Raw genomic sequence first — 20,241 nt, forward strand, 5'->3', positions numbered from 1 at the left:
TATTTTTGACTTTTTATTAATAGCCATTCTGACTAATGTGAGGTGGTATCTCATTGTGGTTTTGATTTGATTTTTTTAATGATTAGTGATACTGAACTTTTTTTTCATATGCTTGTTGGCTACGTGTATGTCCTCAAAAAGATGTTTAAGAATTACACACTTTACTGCTAGCAGTTACTCATGCCAAATATGAAAAATAAAATATGTATAAATTTCCTTTTATGTGAGACACTATGCTCGATGCTAGAGAGGATTTTTTTAAAGATGAAAAGACGCGGTTCTTTTGTGCTCAAGGAGCACACAGTCTAGAGAGGAAGACTAGAAAGTGATTACATCACGCTGGAGGTGAGTTAAAAGCTACCTGCCCAAAAGAGGGCCATTCGCTCATTCTTATCGAGAATGAGAATGAGTTTGGCAAGTGGAAGATTAGAAGAGAAAATATCAAAGAAAAGGAAGAATTAAGCCCTGGAGGCATAAAGAGTCTGAAAGCCAGGTCCAAGTCTTCTTAGCTATCCGTCCATGTTAATTCCAATGAAGGCAAGTTACTTTCCAGAAGAAGAAATGAACAAATGTAAAGACTAGTATAATTACCTCTGTACTTTGGAAGCTGCATTTGTATAATCTATATTTCATTCCAGAGATATCAAAAATAGTATAGGGTATTAGGGGCATTTTCCTTTGGCTTCACCATAGAGAAACTTAGTACCTAGGTATTGTTTGTTCCTGAATAAAAAGGATAGAATTTTGGAAACTCTCCCCTCTCCTCATGCTATGTCATCAAGCCACGTGTAACTCTAACTGGCCTTACAGTCCCTACAGAGAAAAATGGAGAAATGCAAAGGAAGAATAAAACACAAATGAGATGTCTAGCGATTGCTGAAAGCATGTCTTCCTGCTACTATTCCCTTCTCTCTCCTCAGTGGTTCTGGAGACCTTTGAAAACCGTGGACTTTTTCTCCAGAAAAGACCACATAGCCACTCTTGGTATGGGTTCAGTGCAGAGAACAGAATCCTCCCAGAAGCTGTAGCTTTTAACTTTCCACCCATTACGATATGGGAAGGCACAGTGAAAGGAAGAAAGGAGATTCGGGTTTTAAAAAATATCATAAAAAAGAAGTGAATAAAAACATATGCAAAAATGTCTGCACACGTGTAAACGTATCCACAAGCTCCAGGATCGAAACGTCTCTGGAGAGGCTAGGCATGGTGGCTCACACCTGTAATCCCAGTACTTCAGGAGGCCAAGGTGGGTAGATCACTTGAGGCCTGGAGTTCAAGACCAGCCTGGCCAACATGGCAAAACCCCATCTCTACCAAAAATACAAAAATCAGCCAGGCATGGTGACACATACCTGTGATCCCAGCTACTTGGGAAGCTAAGGCAGGAGAATTGCGTGAACCCAGGAGATGGAGGTTGCAGTGAGCAGAGATCACACCACTACACCCTAGCCTGGGTGACAGAGTGTGACTCCATCTCAAAAAAAAAAAAAAAAAAAAAAGGTCTCCTGAGAAATAAAGACACTAAAACAGCAAGCTCAGGCAAGAAACAAGATGGAGAACAAAGCACTCTGAAACAAGCACCAAAGAAAAACAGAAGTGGCCATTTTTTTCATTTCAACCTTTTCAGCTTACAGCCATCTTGGAAAGTCTGTATTATAAAACCAACAGGATTTGAAAGTCAGAGAATACACTTGCGTAATTTTTATCTTCAATTTCCTCACCTGCAAAATGGGTATAATAATATATATTCTATTCTATCTACTTCCTGGCATTGCTGTGAAAATAATAATGGGGTATGTGAAAGAACTTATACATACTTATAATAGCTTCTTATTATTATCCGATTCATGTTATAGATCAGCTTTAAGGAATCAATAGTTACTTCTATAACTCATTTGAAAGGAAAAGCTCTTAACAGCCCTAATCAATTAATAACAAATCATCCATAACAAAATTAGCTGTTCAAACATAAGCCCCCTAAGTATTACCTGACTGAACAGACAGCATTTCCACTAACACTTATCTATTAAACATGGACAAATCAGCAATATTATTTTTGAACATGTATACATGGAAAGCCAGAGAAGACTACTCAAATGAAACAGCCCAGGGAGCCGATGTTCAGCTTTCTCCTTAAAATGCATGTTAAACTCAAAAGATCCCGCCTGAACTCACCATCCTCCCCTCTGCCCACACTAGCTCCTCAGTCCTTTTCTTTCTCACCATTCACAGCATCACGATCCAGCCGACTGGCCTCGGTAATTTTCCATCCCACCTTTTCCCTCCTCAACTCCCGTGTTCAGTAAATAGCAAATCCTATTACTTTTCCAGTTCTTTGCTTTTAAGTCACTGAGATTGTTTTGATCGAGGCTCACTTCATCTCTTGAAGAAATTATGGCAGAATCCTCCTAAATGTGTCTTCTTTCTGTTGGGAGCAGGTTCTGTACAGGTAAAGTCGTTGTGTTGCTCAAATCCACTGCAGCCTGACCAATTTTTATTTTGCATCATTTACTGATCAATGACGGATGTGCTAAAAAATCTCATCACAACAGGAATTTGTCCATTTTACTTGTGATAGTGACAACTGTGGCTGTTTAAATACAAACAGCATTATTAGGTAATTAAAAGTTCAGACTTGAAATTCTTATATTTTCCTCCTGAATTACTCCTTTTATCCAAATGTAGTAACCTTCATCAGCCTTAACAGTGCTTTTTTCCTTAAGAACGTGTTGCTATGAATATGGTTAGACTAGCTGTCTTTTGGTTATTATTTAGCTGGTATATCTTTTTCTTCCCTTTACTTTTCAAACGTTTTTAGATTTGCTCCTTGCAAATTACATCCAGCTGGCTTTGTGTTTTAGTTTTTGCCTTTGACTGCAAAGAATTTCTAATCTGTTCTGATAATATCTGCATAATAAGTGGTAAGTTTAATGTAATTGCTATTTATTGTGCTTATTCTGCCATTTTATTTGATACTTTCTCTTCATTTTTTTCTGTGCTGTTTTTCCTCCTTTTTGTTTTCTATTGGTTTCACCAAGTTTTATTGATTCCTTTTCTTTCCTCTACTTATTTGCAAGCTACAGATCTATTTTTTTTTTAGTGTTTAGTGTTTTAGAATTTTGACAAGCTGTCCCTATTTCTGATTACACAAAAGTAGGGCAATGAGGTCAGGGTGATGGGAATGGCACCTGGCAGAGGAAGAGGCCACACCTGATGTCTGCACTTCCAAGCCCAGCCACACATGTCCTCTGTGATTTTCCACTCTCTCAGCTGTGGGTGCATCTAAGGCAGTGGCCTCAGTGGAAGGAACGTGGATTGCTAAGTCACCCCTTTAAACAAAGTCACCCTGAAATTCAGGTTTCCTTGCTTATCTCAGCATAGTCAAAAGCATACTGAAAGTCCGAAAATCATCAGTGTCTCTTATCTTAGGTGACTTTAGAGTGATTTAAATACAGACATCCCCTTCCCATATGATACATTATGATTGTGCAGTGACTGAATTCCATCTTGACTTTGCCACCTTCACAGTCACCGCTTCTGGGGTCTTACGTGGATTATGCTTATACACATGGAGCCACACATATACCTCCACTCTCAGAGCCCACTCCTTCCTTCTGAGGTCAGTTACCTTCTTCCTCAAGCACCTCTCACACGGGATGTTTCGAATCAAGAGCTTTGTTGGTGGCAAACTAACTCAGTCTTTGTCTTTAAGTGTCTTTTTATATTTTGCCACTTGAAATATAGTTTGACTGAGTATAGAGTATTTGTTAATCATGATTTTCCCTCAGCACTTTGAAAATGTTATTCCATCATATTCTAACATCTGTTTTGGCTGATGAGGCTTCTTTTGGTTTAATGGTTATTCTTTTGTAGGAGAGCTATGTCTTTTTCTCTGGTTACTTACAAGATCTGTTTCCCTGTGGTGTTCTGAAGTTCCATCAAGATGTGTTTAGGCATGGATATATTTATTCAGCTCAGGACACGTTCCATTTTTTAATCTGATTCATGAAATTTAGTCAATGTATGCAATATTATTCTGCACCTAGAAAACCCTGTAGTCTCTGTCCAAAAGCTCCTTGACTTGATAAACAACTTCAACAAAGTCTCAGGATACAAAATCAGTGTTAAAAAATCAGTAGGATTCCTTTACACCAGTAGCATTCAAGCTGAGAGTTATATCAAGAACACAATCTCATTCACAATAGCCATTACGAAAGAATCAAATACCTAGGAATACAACTAATCAGGGAGATGAAAGAATCTTTACAACGAGAATTACAAAACCCTGCTCAAAGAAATCAAAGATGACACAAACAGTGGAAAAACATGCTATGCTCATGGATAGGAAGAATCAATATTGTTAAAATGGCCATACTGCCCAAAGCAATTTACTGATTCAATGCTATTCCTATCAAACTACAAATGACATTCTTCACAAAAGTAGGGAAAAAATTACCTTAAAATTCATATGAAACCAAAAAAAGAGCTCAAATAGCCAAGGTAATCCTAAGCAAAAATAACAAAGCTGCAGGTATCACATTACCCAACTTCAAACTATACTACGAGGCTACACAATCAAAGTAGCAAGATACTTGTACAAAAACAAACACATAGACCCATGGAACAGAATACAAAGCCCAGAAATAATGCTGTACACCTACAACGATCAGATCTTTGACAAAGGTGACAAAAACAAGCAATGGAGAAAGAACTCCCTATTCAATAAATGGTGCTGGAAAAAACGGTTAGCTACATGCAGAAGATTGAAACTAGACCTCTTCCTCATACCATACACAAAAATCAACTCGAGATGGATTAAAGACTTGAATACAAGACCTAAAACTATAAAAACTCTGGAAGATAACCTAAGAAATACCACTCTGGACCTAAGCTCTGGCAAAGATTTCATGATGAAGACTCCGAAAGCAATTACAAAACAAACATAAAAATCGACAACTGGGACCTAATTAAACTAAAGAGCTTCTACACAGCAAAATAAACTATCAAGACAGTACACAGACAACCTACAGAATTGGAGATATTTTTTACAATCTGACAAAGGCCTAATATCCAGTATCTACAAAGAACTTAAACAAAATTACAAGAGAAAAGCAAACAACCCATTAAAAAGTAGGCAAAGGACATGAACAGACACCTCTCAAAAGAAGACATACACTCAGTTGACAAGCATATGAAAAAATACTCAGTTCACTAATCATTAGAGAAATTCACATCAAAATCACAATGAGATACCATGCCACACCAGTCAGAATGGCTATTATTAAAAAGTCATAAGATAACAGATGCTGGAGTGGTTGTGGTGAAAAGGGAATTCTCATACACTGCTGGTGGGACTGTTAAATTAGTTCCGCCACTGTAGAAAGCAGTTTGGTAACTTCTCAAAGAACTTAAAGCAGAATTACCACTTGAACAGCAATCCCATTATTGAGTATATACCCAAAGGAATATAAATCATTCTACCATAAAGACGCATGTATGCATATTCATTGCAGCACTAATCACAATAGCAAAGGCATGGAATCAACCTAAATGCCTATCTATGGTTGACTGGATATAGAAAATGTGGTATATATACACTATGGAATACTGTGTAGCCATAAAAAAGAATGAGATATGTTCTTTGCAGCAACATGCCTGGAGCTAGAGGCCATTATCCTAAGCAAACTAACACAGGAACAGAAAGTAAAATACTGCATATTTATTGTAAGTGGGAGCTAAACACTGAGTACTTAGAGACACAAAGCAGGGAATAGCAGACACCAGAGCTTACTTGATGGGGGAGGTTGGGAACAGGGTGAGGATCGAAAAACTACCTATCAGGTGCTATGCTTATTACATAGGTGATGAAATAATCTGTACACCAAACCCCCACAATATACAATTTACCTATATAACAAACCTGTGCATGTACCCCTAAACCTAAAATAGAATTTTTTTAAGAAATAAATTTAGTCAGTTTATGGTTTTAATCAATTTTCTGAAAGTTTTAGCCATGAGCTCTTCAAATATTGTCTTTTCCCTTCTTTCTCTTCTTTCACCTAGAATTTCTACTAGAAATATGTTGGGCCTTCTAATTCTGTTGTCCATATCTCTAAACTTCTCTTTAATATATTTTTATTGCCTAGTCTTTCTGTGCTGTAATCTTGATAATTTCCTAAGATCAATCTTCTAGTTCACTAATTTTCTCTTCATCTGTTTACTACTCTCTTTAAATCTAGCCAGACTTTATCTTATCCACTGAGATTTGTATTTCAATATCTATTTTTTTTTTCTTTCTAGAAATTCTATGTGGTTCTTTGTTAGATATATCTGGAATATTCTGACAGTCTTGTTCACATTTTGATAACATGTTTTATGTCTTTAATCATGCTGTTATGTCTGCCTGATACTTCTACTGCCAGATATCTTGGAGTCTAGTCCCATTGTTTGTCTTTGTTGACTACTTCAGGATGGACTGTGTCATACCAGGTTGAGTCCTGATTCCATAATGCAACAGTCATGTTATCCTGGGTATATTACTTATCTTAACTAAATTTGTTTCTTACTTTGTAAAATAGAAATAGAGATTAAAGCACTTGTCTCAGAATATTGTTGTAAGTACTAAATGAGATAATATGTAAAAATCTTGGTTTAGAGCCTGAGCTCTCAGAACAAAACTTTCGTGTCTAGCATTCAGTACTGGATTATCTCTAGTGCCCATCACAATGCCTGGCACTTAGCTACTGTTCAGTAAGTGTTTGGTAAATGAAAAATCTTAATTTATGGTAAATTTTGCCATTACAAATTATTTAAATGCTAGTCATCTGTGGATACACCATACTTGTACTATGAATGCCTAATTTACAAATATCTCAAACATCCATTTATTCATTCTTTATACAAAAACAGCCATGGTCCTGATAATGAGATAAATGACAATGAATGCTAAAAAAAAAAAAAAAATGCTGTTCTCATGGTGTTTGCATTCCAGTGGAGATAACCTGACAATAATATACATAGATCATATATTAGTTAAGTAAATAGGAAGATAGGAAGAAGGAAGGAAGGAAGGAAGGAGGGAGTGAGGGAGGGGAGAGAAAGAGAGGAAGAGAAAGGAAGGAGGGGAGGGAGGAAAGGAAAGAAAAAAGAAAGGGAAAGAAAGTAAGGGAAGGGAGAAAGAAATCATGATTAAGCCTTAGTCGGAAAAATAAAGTGATAGACTGGAGAGCAGCTGAGTTAATGCTTTAGTGCGGATGGGCTTACTCTACATGGATATTGAGTTGGGGGCTGAAGGATAAGATCTGAGACGTTTGGAGACATGAATAAGAGCATCTGAGGCAAACGACACAATGAATGTACAAGCTCTGAAGGAGCTGTACTCCTTCCAGAAACACAAAAAGGTTCTGCACATGTATCCCAGAACTTAAAGTAAAATGAATAAATAAATACACAAAGAGGCTGTGTGACTGGAGTAAGATTAAGGGAGACAGCTGAGCGCGGTGGCTCATGCCTGTCAGCCCAGCACTTTGGGAGGCTGAGGCACGCAGATCACCTGAGGTCAGGAATTCCAGACCAGCCTGGACAACATGGTGAAACCCTTACCTCTACCAAAAATATAAAAATTAGCCAGGTGCGGTGGCACGTGTCCGTAATGCCCGCTACTTGGGAGGCTGAGGCAGAACAGTATCTTGAACCCGGGAGGTGGAGTTGCGGTGAGCCGAGATCATGCCACTGCACTCCAGCCTGGGAGACAGAGCGAGACTCCGTCTCAGGAAAAAAAAGAATAGTAGGAGGGTCGGCCGCAGTAAGTTCAGAACAGTAGCTACGTGCCAGATGGTGTAGGGCTTTGTAAACCAGGGTAAGGAGCCTGGAGTTTATTCTACACGTACTGAGGAACCATTCAAGAGTTTTGAGCAAGAAAATGTGATCATCCAAGTTCCATTTTTAAAATGTCACACTGGCTGGTGAATGTCTGAGATGGAGAACTGTTGGAGGAGATGCAACCAGCGCGAAACCTGGGCGGCTGCTGCTTTCTGCCTGATTCCCAAGCCATCCTGAGACTGTGGTTGCTGCCGCCACCACCACCACTACCACCGGCAGCATCTACACGAAAAGCTCTGGTCTCGTGGGGCCATCTGGTGGCCATAGTAGGAACTGTTTGATTCCATATGCTCCGGAAATACCCAGATCTTTTCAGACTACCACCAAGATCTGTCTCTGATCAAATTATTTCAAGTCCCACTTTCAAAAGTATCTGTTATTTAGTTTATTTTCTTTTGTGTTTATGAATGTGATCACAGTATGATATTTTGTTACTTTTCATTATAAGTAAGAAGAAGTCTGGACTATGCTCTAATGGACTAGGTTACAATCTGAGTGGAAATTTACTATTTGTCATAGAAGTGCCATGAAAAAATGAGTATCGAATTCTCTCCCCCATTAAAAATTACTTACAAACACTTCCAGAACATAACTAAGGGATAAATAACATAACTTATGATGTTACTTTAGTGGAGAAGTTGGAAGTCAAGCTCATGTACATATATTTTTAGTTCCGAACGTGGTCCTAGATGTAGAATCATAACATCTGGAACAGCTGGCAAGTGTTGAAAGAATCTCAGGGTTTTTTTCCTTAAGAAAGTAGCAGTTTGAAAGACGAGGCTTTGTTTCAGAGGGGAAAGCTATTTATAACTGGTAGTTGGCAATTGTTGAAGCTAGCTCTGGCTACTTTAGATATGAAACAAACTACCTTTTTCAAGAGTACAGTGGTCAAATCAGAAAAGTCTCAACTTTTTTGGCTAATGGGAAACATCTCTTTTACATTAATTTAAATGTGTGACACCAGGACCACCGGTCCCCCTTGGAGAGGATTTTCCACGTGCAATAATGTGGCTAATTGCAATAACCATTCCTACTTCTCTCTACGTGGATATTTTCTTGTCGATCACATTGAAAGACCTTAAAAGCCATGCTTACTCCACTCAGCTTTATTCAGGAAACTTTGACACATTATAGCAAGTCTGTTAAAAATTTATGTCACTGGGCATAAAGATCTCTGGCTGCATTGCTAGGCAGAAGTGAAGCCGTGAATTTTTATTTCAAATATAATTAGATGGACTCTTACTTTGGGGATACTTTGGGATCCTTCCACATCAAAATAAGATCTGGAGAAGCAATGGCAAAACTCCTCTTTCTGAAAAAAATTAATTACGGTTTTCAGTAGCTGTTGGTGGACTGTAGCGAGACAGGCCTGTGCTCTTGGCAATGATCTTTCTTTCCCGCCCATCATACTGTTGTCCTATCCCAAAGTAGCTGGTCTCATGGGCATACTCTACCTGAAATGAGTTAGGGGTCTCAGTCCTGTTCTTAGCAGAGACTTGTCACGGAATCTTTCACCACCATCGGCAGCAATTAGCACTAACTGGTACCCTGGGCACCTGCAGAGCCGCGAGGTCAATGATGGAGTGAACAAGCAGGGCGAATTACCCTTTTGCCTCTGGGAAGTGAACTTACTGGTTCTGTGCAAAGCTGCTCTGTTCCCGCTACCTCGGCTGGGCCTAGGAGGTGGATTAAGGAGGAATTTATTCTCTGAGGCTGTCAAACAAGAGGATTGAAGAAGGTCGGTTCACTGAGTGGGCGAAACAAAGCAGTTGAGTTATGACCACTGAACAGCCATAAATAGGTCTCGCCGTCCTCAGCCCGTATCGCCTCGCCCCTTCCTACCTCGCTCTCCCGCTTTCCGTTTCTCCCGATAATATTATAAATCCAATCAAAGCAAGTGCTCGGTCAGCATTTTTCTCTCAGCCTCAGAGTGCCCGCTGTTTACACTCGTTACTGTTCAACCCGGGTCACCCCATGGCTGGGAAGAGACGTGGTCGTCTGTCTTTTGCTCTAACAATTCGTCCTATCCACTTCACCAGAGGTGCGGGAGTGACGTGAAAACAAGTAAAATGAGACCTGTGTGAAACTGTTGCCTACGCAGAATATTAATTCGACTACATGCCCTTGGGTTTGTCATTCTAATATCACTACCATAGCTGCTTTAAGTCAAGGGGTTGAAGAATCCTTGAGAGAATTATCAGGGAACAACTAATAATCCTTTCCTCTGCTGCAAGTAGCCACCGGATGACTTGGCATCACTCACAAGACAACAGAAGGCAAAGGAATGTTGGCATTCTGCCACCTTAGAAAACTCGCTCCTCCCTTTCGCTTAAGTCAGATGCCAGCACTCTTCTGAAGGCTGAGCAGAGAGGACTAGAAAAGGGAGTGGGCGTTTGATTAGCAAATTCACAGCAAATAAACAACAGCACCAGGACATCATCAGTGCTCTCTGTCTCCCTAAGATAAGGAATCGGGTTGAAACTAACAAAAGCCATTCACTTTCACCTTTACATTACTTAAAAAAAAAAAAAAAATACTTCTTATCTGAGTTTTCAACCATTCATTTGGGAGGATGCAGCCTCGAAATGGCTGACCTAGAAATAATTCAGCCTTGCAGAGATGCCTGAGCCCAGACATTAGCCAAAGCCAGGAGGGACCTTTTAGAAGCATTTATAACTAGATCGATATGTCAACGGGTCCCGCCCTCAGCTCACTCAAGTTTTTGCTGAAATTGGAAGATTAGCCTAGAAACAAAATTCCAGAAAGCTCGCAGTTTCCACACATCATGTAAGGAGACAAATCCGGTTTTTGTAGCTCCTTTCCTTTCCTAGAAGGGCTCCAAGACAAGCTGATGTGATATCTGGCCTAGATATCTTTTCGCTCTCAATGATTGCAAAACACCTGCTGGTAAATGCTCAACGACTGTGTGTTATAGGAAAGAACAGATAAGTGAATCATCACTGAAAGGCTAAAAGAAGTGTAGACTTTACAGCAACTAATTGAGTTCATTCCATTCAGTTCGAGGGATGCTCTTTGCTGGAATCCCAGAGCAAAATGAAAAATATATGACATTGGCCAGAGAAGTGACACAATTTCATTTATTCAATTGACAAACATTTATTGGCACCTATGACATGCCAGGCCCCGTGCAAGCAATTGGACACAAAATAAAAAACATAGAATCTGCCTCGTCAAGTTTGGTTTAGTTGAAAATGCAGAGATTAGAACACATAAAGAAAGACAAAGCGATACGTGCAATAGCCATCCTAGACGACATCATGGAGAGTACAGGGGAGGGGCTGCCCACTTGGGGAATTTGGAGAGAAGGGACATTTGAGCTGGGTCTTTGAAGAGTGACCAGGGAACTGAAATGGGCAAGAGATGGGTATTGCAGGCTTGGAGAGCAGATGGTAAAGCAGAGAATGGCTGTGAAGAAGAATGGGCTTGAGGGACAGGAAGTCACTGAGCATCAGGTTGATAGGGAAATGGGATGAGGTGGAGAAGAAAGGAGCTAGAGAGGGTAGAAGGAAAGGAAGGATAAAGGATGGGGGCTAAGAGCTGGGTCTGCGATCATTTGGCCAGGGCCTGTGTTACAGGCCTGTGACACCCACCTGTGTCCTACCTAGGATACAGGTGCAACAGGGTACCACAAATGAGTTTTAACCAGGAAAGTGGCATGATCAGATTGTCTAGGAAAACAAAGTAATTAACCTGGTCCACTGCTTTGGAATGCTTACATTCATTGATAAATGAATGTTTCCAAATGATACCATAGGATACTATAAGACTTAAAAAAAAAAAAAAGAAGAAACAATGTGTGAAAGATGTTGGTCAAAGGATGCTGGGCATGGTGGCACGTGCCTGGAGCCCCAGCTACTTGAGGGGCTGGGGCAGGAGAATCGCTTGAACCTGGGAGGTGGAGGTTGCAGTGAGCCAAGATGGCACCACTGCACTCCAGCCTGATGACAGAGCAAGACTCCATCTCAAAAAAAAAAAAAAAAAAAAAGAAGATGCAAAATTTCAGTTATATAGGAGGAATGAGGTCAAGAGGTCTATTGTACAACATGGTGACTGTAGCTAATAGTGTATCCTTGAAAATTGCTAGAGTAGATTTTAAGTGTTCTCATCACCATAACTTGATAAGTATGTGAGGGAATGCATATGTTAATTATCTTGATTTGGCTGTTCCACAAGTATACATATTTCAAAACATGCTATACACAATAAATATATACTTTGTCAATTAAACATATGTAGATATAATCTTTTTAATAACACAGTGTGAGAAATAGGTTGCAGTAAAAGAAAAATAAAGTCAGAAGACTATTGATGGCTATTTTAAGGGCAAAGTTTAGGAAGTAAAATTGATAAGCCTTGATGATAAAATAATTCAAAAGCTAAAAGGAAAAGTGGACTTGATAATAATGGAGGTGTTTCCAGCCAGGGCAACTGAATGGTGGAAATCCTTCTTGAAAGACTAGAAACTCTACTTTTCACTCTAAAAAAGAGACACTTGACCGTCAAAACAGTCTCAAAACTGTCATCACTATGTTGAACTATTATATGCTTAAAGGCAAGAACAAATGGCATGTTTCCAATCTGTGTCAGAAAACAGGAAAAAATACTTTAATCCGGAGGAGCCTCGCAGAGATCAAGGAAACCATTACCTTCAAATATTATCATTCCTCAAAGGTCTAATTTGTGTTTTCTGTGCCTTTGGTGAATGAGAAAGCAAAGGCTACCCGGGAATTAAGGATGAAAAAGCATTTCAGTGATAAAGCCCCATATTCATTCACTCCTAACTTTCAGATTTTAAATGCAGTCTTGATTTTGTCTCACCTAAGAACAAGAGTGTGCATTTGGTTTTCTTATTAAAGCTCGACTCAAAAACCTGTGCAACTACTCGAGGTCCAGAAACAATGAACAATGATAGAAAGGTGAAGCACATTTCTCAGGAACATGAGAAGGCAGGTCTGAGCCAGCAGCGGCCCCTCCCTCCACCTTCGCCTTGCAGACCCTCACCTCCTCTGCCGCAGGCCCCAGGGATCCAGGCCTGTGCATTATTCATTTTGCCTTTGGCACCCAGAGCACACCTTTCAACCGCAGGGACAGATGGATGGACATAGCTCTGCTAATAGTCACTTTCCCATTGCAAAACGTACCTGAAAACCACATCTTCCCAAGCTTTCCCTCAGGCATTTTAAATACTCAAAACCAGGTAAATTTTTTAGTTTTACACTGAAGTTAACAAGTACCCTACTGTTCAGGAGTTTTACTCAATTCCAAAGGAGAAAGTATTTTTTAAAAGTTATAAGCAGCTTAAATATGGTTCTGTACAATAAGCTGTTTCATTTGGTTTTTAATCTGTATCAAAACTAGACAGTAAAATGTTTACTGCTTCCTAACTGGATCTGGCAAAGGTTTTATTCTATGTCCTTACTTTGTATTTTCTCTCACAAATGTCAGGAAATTAAGGATAAAGTGAGTATTAACAATGTTTATGTTACAAATGTAAACACAGGAAAGTCAGGAAGCCTTTTAAACATTCCTCTTTTTTTCTTTTTTCTTTTCTTTTCTTTTTTTTTTTTTTTTTTTGAGACAGGGTCCTACTCTGTCCCCCAGTCTGCTGTGCAGTGGCATGATCACAGCTCACTGCTTCCTCGACCTCCTGGGCTCAAGCCATCCTCCCACCTCAGCCTCCTGTAGTTGGGACTACAGGCATGCACCAACATGCCCAGCTAATTTTTCAAATGTTTTTGTAAAGACAGGGTCTCGCTATGTTGCCCAGGATGGTCTTGAACCTCCTTGGCTCAGGTGATCCTCCCACCTTGGCCTCCTAGATTGCTGGGATTACAGATGTGAGCTACCGTGCTGGCCTAGGAAGCATTTTAATAAGGAAACATTTTAATAGTCATTTTAATTCATCTATGCCATTCTCATGTAAAAACTATATATTCTTGTCCTGTTTTCCAAATATTCCTCTACTGGGGAATTGATATGTCAAAGTAAACCCTTTTACAAAAGAATCTTTATTTTTGCTTTTGTTGACATGAGTTTGTAACTCAAATAAACTGAATTGCTCAATTGTTTCACATGCATCCTACCCACAGTGAAGAGTTTAATTTTTCTCACTGTATTTTCTTCCTGTATTCCTTGGTAATACCTGTCAAGTCAGGTAACCAAATAGATTTCATGATCTTCTCTGCTATGTTCTTTTTTCTCTTCTACTTATTATCTGAAACACACCAAAGGCAATGGGAGGCATGAGCGAATTTAAATACCCTATGAATTATCCCTAGCAATGGTATTTTTGCCTTTACCTTCAAGAAGGGCTTTTTCTAATAAACTCTCCTATAGACTTTGAAGAAAACAGAAGAGAGGCAGGAAACTGAGCACCCTGCAGAGAGCCTTTCTAAACAGAAGGCGAGGCCATCTTCCTGCTCAGTTCTGCCTGGACAGCATTTGTTAAAGGGAAACAATTTTCTCTTCCTGAGCACTGCACAAAACATTTTCAGGATCTAACTCCCAACACAACAGATTTCTTGACATCTAATCACAGCTGCCTGGTTGTATTGCTAATGGTCTATTAAAATTCCAAATCAGCTTATTAGTATCTTTATGTATTTCTTCAGTGAATAAAACAAGAATTCCAACAGAACTCTCTTTTTAAGTCAGTAACAAAGCTGGAAACCATCAAAATGATAAGGCACAAAATCCCTGAGAATTCATCTTTAAATTGCTATCAAAGGCGAGGAATACTCAAAAAACACGGGGGTCATTCACTGTAGCAACAGCCTCTCTCCCAATAAAAAATAAAATGCCATGCATGCAGACATTGGCCAAGACAAAGGAGAGAAGTTATTTCTATTACAGAGTTTTCACCTAAGTGGCCGTTTTCATTGGATACTATTTAGCAGTGTGAGAAAATTAAGCAAATTTAAGGTTTAACATCTGCATGCACCCATTTACACAAAAGACTTGTAAGATGATCTATAAAGAGAAATAATTTTTCTAAAAGGAATTAAAGTTAAAAATCAGCCAGGTGCGGTGGCTCACTCCTGTAATCCCAGCACTTTGAGAGGCCGAGGCAGGCGGATCACAAGGTCAAGAGATCGAGACCATCCCAACCAACTTGATGAAACCCGGTCTCTACTAAAATACAAAAATTAGCTGGGCATGGTGGTGCACGCCTCTAGTCCCAGCTACTCGGGAAGCTGAGGCAGGAGAATTGCTTGAACCCAAGAGGCAGAGGTTGCAGTGAGCCAAGATTGTGCCACTGCACTCCAGCCTGGTGCCTGGCGACAAAACAAGACTCTGTCTCAAAAATAAATAAATATCATAGGACAGGTGCGGTGGATCATGCCTGCAATCCCAGCATTTTAGGAGGCCAAGGCAGGCAGATTACAATATCAGGAGTTCGAATCCAGCCTGGTTAACATGGTGAAACTCTGTCTCTACTAAAATACAAAAATTAACTGGGTGCAGTAGTGGGTTCCTGTAATCCCAGCTACTCTGGAAACTGAGGCAGGAGAATCGCTGGAACCCAGGAGGCAGAGGTTGCAGTGAGCTGAGATCATGACATTGCACTCCAGCCTGGGTGACAAGCAAGACTCCATAATTAAATAAATAAATAAACAGAATGTTTTAGAAAAATAAAAATCTTTTACCAGAAATACAGGGGCCTATGCTCTGTTTGGAAGCTACATTGTCAGTAGAAATATGGCTATGATCAGTAACGGCAAGGAGCTAGGCACTAAACACAGGCCCTGTGAACATGGGTGAAGGTTCCTGTGGTTCCCAACCAGAGTCAGCAATCTCTGTTGTCCATAGGGAGAATCAGGGCCCTACACACAGCAAAGAGCACTGCCTACATGACAGTTACAGTACCAACTGCCCTGGACAAAAACTCCTCCACCATTTTTTCTTTCAAGACCAAGCAAGCCTCTAACATTCTTGAACAAACCAAAGAGTACAGCCCTAATAAGACCAATGAAATATTCTTCTACTAACCAGGGAGACTGGAGCATATGGATTTTTTCTTAATCTTTTAAAAAATGTAAGAAGTGTAATATTATTACACCAGCATTACAGTTTATATGTTTCAATAGAGAAACGTAAACAGACCTAGGGAATTCAACTCAAATAAAAAGTGGACATAAATATGTCAACCCTAAAGGTCAGTATGGTTGTCTTTGGCTCTGTGCTGTTCTGAAATGATCAGTCTGTGTTGAATGGCAAGATCTGTTTTAAAAGGGAAGTTCCGAAGCACATTTATTGCTATGACTTAACTTGAGCTTTCTGAAGAAAACATAATGGTTTTAAGAAAATATTGAATGTGGCTTTCAAAATCCCTAAATGAATCTACAGATACAGAAAAATATGCCTAATGCCACATATAAAGGTCATATACCTTCTTGACCTTTCATCCAGGAGCCAAATTCAGGTGGGTACCTACAACTTCTCAGCTACTGGTAGATGACCACAGCCTCTTACCTGTTACTCAACCTGTGCATAGATTTCAGTAATTTCGTCAGTTGCTGAAAGTGAAACGTTGGACTCTGATCTTGCAAAGCAAATAACTCTTTGGGTTTACAAAAGGCAAAACTTTCCACGGGAAATTCCACATATTATAATCACCCTGGGAGGATCCACATTGGTACACCAGTGTGTTCCTATACTATATTTCCTATGAACCAACTAAAGTCCAATTCCTGGAAGGAACACTTTTTGGTTCCTACAGTATCTATCAAATGCCTGCATTCCATTACTGAGATATTAAGCATGTTCAGAAAGCATGCTCCCTCTGTTGGTCAGATCACTTCTATACCATTGCAACTTAGGAGGCAATATTGAGTAACTGGAATATGTCCGGAGAGTGTAATCAAGATTGTGAAAGTAACTTCAAATGACAGATGATTGAAAAAGAACTGGCGATACTTAGCTGGAGGAAAAAAAAAAAAAAAAAAAGACTGTCTTATACTCTTCTACAACATTGCAATTTCATAGAAAAGGTTTGTTTTGCCAGAAAAGGGCTTATTTTTCATTGGTTATAAGAGGTAAGCAGATTTCAGATCCATATAAGAAAGTACTTTCTCATAATTAGAATACACTGTTTTGTTAATGATAAGAGTCACTTTCCTGAAATAATTTTTGTTCACCATCTGCTAGCAATACTTTTGCACTAAACAAGAGATTGGATTCCTAACCTTAAAGGTAGCTTTAAATTTTGGGATCCTAATAGTCTGTATATTTGATTAACTCATAACATATTATACTTAAACACATTTTTTACATGAGAATTTTGAGTCATTCTGGAACCAAGAGTTTCTTCTAAAGCAACTTAAGTCAGAAACATTGGATTTGATGCCAGTAGATATAATCCCTATTACCTTATAGATTGCTAAGACTGTGAAAACATAAACTTCAATGTTGCACTTAGATTCAAATCTCTCCTCTACCATTTAAAACCTGATGTGACCTAGGCAAGACCCTTAATCTCAATAAGCTTGAATTTCTTCATCAGTAAAATGGGATAATAGTATTTAGCTCACATTACTGTTGTAAGGATTTAACGGGATAATAAACATAAAGGACCCAGCAAAGTTCCTGACTCAAAGAAACTCCTTAATAGAGGGCAATTGTTATCAGACGTTATGCCTACCACACCCCTACAACATGAGGTTGGAATGTGCTTTTCCCCTGCACTGTTTGAATCATGCCCCAAGACATACCAGACATATACACATAGAGGAAGATGAATGGGGAACGGGAGAGACACAAAAGTTTTTATGCATAATTCATAAGTAAATATGTCTGAACACATAACTCTTTTTTTAAATGTTTTATTTTGATATAGTCATAGATTCACGTGCTGCTACGGGAAATAATACAGAGAGGCACATGTGCTCTTTACACATACCTTTTTATGTCCTCTAGCTATTTTCTTATGTTGATAGGCTTTGCTCTTAGTTTTCTGTCCTCCATCCAATTTACTGATGCAGACAAAGAGTGGAAATAATGAAAGTTGCCGAGTGGATGCGGCCGTGAAAGCACTGGGAACCTGGCAGTATTCTCCCTGGAGATCTGCGCAGTTAAACTCAGCTGTTCACTTTAGCTTGTGACACTGTCACTCCCTGCTGAGTCTTCCTTTCTCCCGAAGCCCTGACCACTGCTTGGCGAAAAGTAGAACCCTTTTCTGTGAGGCTGATCTACTCGGCTTCTTGGAAAACGGTGGTGTTGTGGCTCACTGGGCAAAGGATGCAGTTTGTGTTTAACATTGGAATATTCCAATTTCTATTGATTAGATCAATTAATATTCTAGCACTGAGGTGAGGTAGTATGTTTTCTTTCCTCCAGAAACAATTACTCAGTATTGACTGAGCTCTAGGGGAAATGTTTCCTAGGATATAGCTGAGGTTGGTTTCAATACGGTTGGAGTCTTTCATGTGGAAAATTCTCTACTAAGCAATTACATGAAATGAGAAAACTTGAATTCATAAGTGGTTCAGTAAATCACAAGCCATGAAGAGTGCAGGAAGAGCCAAAAAGAGAAAGTCTGGGCATTTAGCCAAATTCACCTCACCAACATTTCCCAACAAATGGCCAATAAAATCTTCTGGAGAACGTTTTAAAAACACGGATTTCTGCACCAAAATGCACCCATCCCCACTCCTGATGGTCCTAAATTCAATGGATTAAGGCAGGACTAGAGAAACAGAATTTCCATAAAGCTTCCCACAAGATTCCCCTCGGGAGCCAAGGTTGAGAACTACTGCTTTGGACCGGTGTGTTTCACTGTGATGACTGTGCCTTCAGAGTAGGAAAGAGAAAATGAACACCTCCCTTCACCTCCACTGTCAACATTCTTAAATTCCTTTTATTTTAAAATTAATTTTACAATGATAATGATAAATTTCAGGTTTTCAAATTACTTAATGAAGATTATCTAGTTGAAGGTATTATGATACTAGTTTCGTGGAACAATAGGCCCTGAATTCATCACAGATTTGAAGAGAAAAAAATACTATACTCCACTGCTGCCAGAATATTTCACTTGTGACAAAAAAAAAAAAAAAAAAAAAAAAAAAAAAAAAAAAAAAAAAAAACTCACCAAAAAGGGCCAGTCACAGTGGACCAAGTCTGTAATCCCAGCACTTTGGGAGGCCAAGGTGGGTGGATTGCTTGAACCCAGGAATTCGAGGCCAGCCTGGGCAACACGGTGAAGCTCCATCTCTACAAAAAAAATACAAAAAATTATACAGGTATAGTGGCATGCACCTGTAGTCCCAGCTACTCAGAATGCTGAGGTGGAAGGATCACTTAGGCGTGGGAGGTCAAGGCTGTGGAAGCGAGTCCCCATCTCAAACAAAACAAAACAAAACAAAACCCAAAATCTCACCAATGCCAACCATCTTCTAGCTTATCCAGCAAGTGGTGAAGGTGGGTGAAAACCAGGTGCATGCCCAGGTATACCCCTCCAATGATGAAATCCAGACCTCTTTGACTGAGCTTCTCCCACCTTAACCCCCATCCCTTGCAAACTCCTCTGTACCCCACAGATCCCATGCTCAACATTGTCACTGTGCATATATATCAGAATCATACCTCTGAAGACCACAGAAAGGTTGAAAATCCAATCTCTGGTACTAGGATCACATTTTTAATTAAGAGCCTGTCTGAATTTGGAGCTATTACACACTGCAGCAATAAAATTAAACACTGTCACTGTCTGTTCTTTAATAGCTTACACACATCTCATATTCAGAGTCCCCAAACTAGAATTTCAAGAAATATCCCCTTAGTCTCTCTGACTGTCAAATAATCTCTGCACAATTTTTCTCACTTCCTCTTCACTTCATAGACTATTTATAACTATGCTTAAAGTGTTAGACTCAAGTGGGCATACGTGGCACATAAACATAAAAGAATATTAAGTCCATGAAAAAATGTCAGCCTGTGTCACGCAGTCTTGCAAAAACCTGGGAAGGATGGAGCCTAGAAGGATCTACCCAGGTGGTTCATAGAAGACCTCAGAGAAGGCCTCATGAGGAGGTGCTCCTTCCAGAAAGAGGCGCATTTTAGAGATGTGAATCATCAGACACAGCAGATGAAATGGTGAATACACTGGAGCAGGTAGGTGGAAGCATATCCCTTACATACCAACATGCCCCAATCTCAAATGATGACGTCAGAAGATGGAGATGTCGTGTACAACCACACAGTGGGTCTCAAAGTCTGGTTCCCAGACCAGGAGCATCAGCATCACCAGGAACTTAGAAACACAAATCTTCCGGTCCCATTCCACATCACTGAATCAGAAACTCTGGGGTTGGAGTTCAGCAACCTGTGTTTTGACAAAAC

The 20,241-nt window shown here is 39.6% G+C and overlaps 1 protein-coding gene across 3 annotated transcripts in view; it reads right to left on the minus strand.

Annotated features, from left to right (window-relative positions):
* LOC101038956 (putative methyltransferase-like protein 21E) overlaps positions 1 to 20,241 on the minus strand; it is a 230,132-nt gene that overhangs the window by 183,894 nt on the left and 25,997 nt on the right. For 2 of the 3 annotated variants that reach the window (XM_074387463.1, XM_074387462.1), the window contains exon 6: positions 18,992 to 19,113. In XM_074387463.1, the coding sequence (XP_074243564.1) occupies positions 18,992 to 19,113 (122 nt within the window). Of the gene's footprint in view, positions 1 to 2,175; positions 18,128 to 18,991; positions 19,114 to 20,040; positions 20,225 to 20,241 lie in introns of all 3 variants that reach the window. The other variant, XM_074387461.1, reaches the window with a different exon arrangement.

The sequence above is a fragment of the Saimiri boliviensis genome, chromosome 16, assembly GCF_048565385.1.
Source record: "Saimiri boliviensis isolate mSaiBol1 chromosome 16, mSaiBol1.pri, whole genome shotgun sequence".
Taxonomy (NCBI): Eukaryota; Metazoa; Chordata; class Mammalia; order Primates; family Cebidae; genus Saimiri; species Saimiri boliviensis.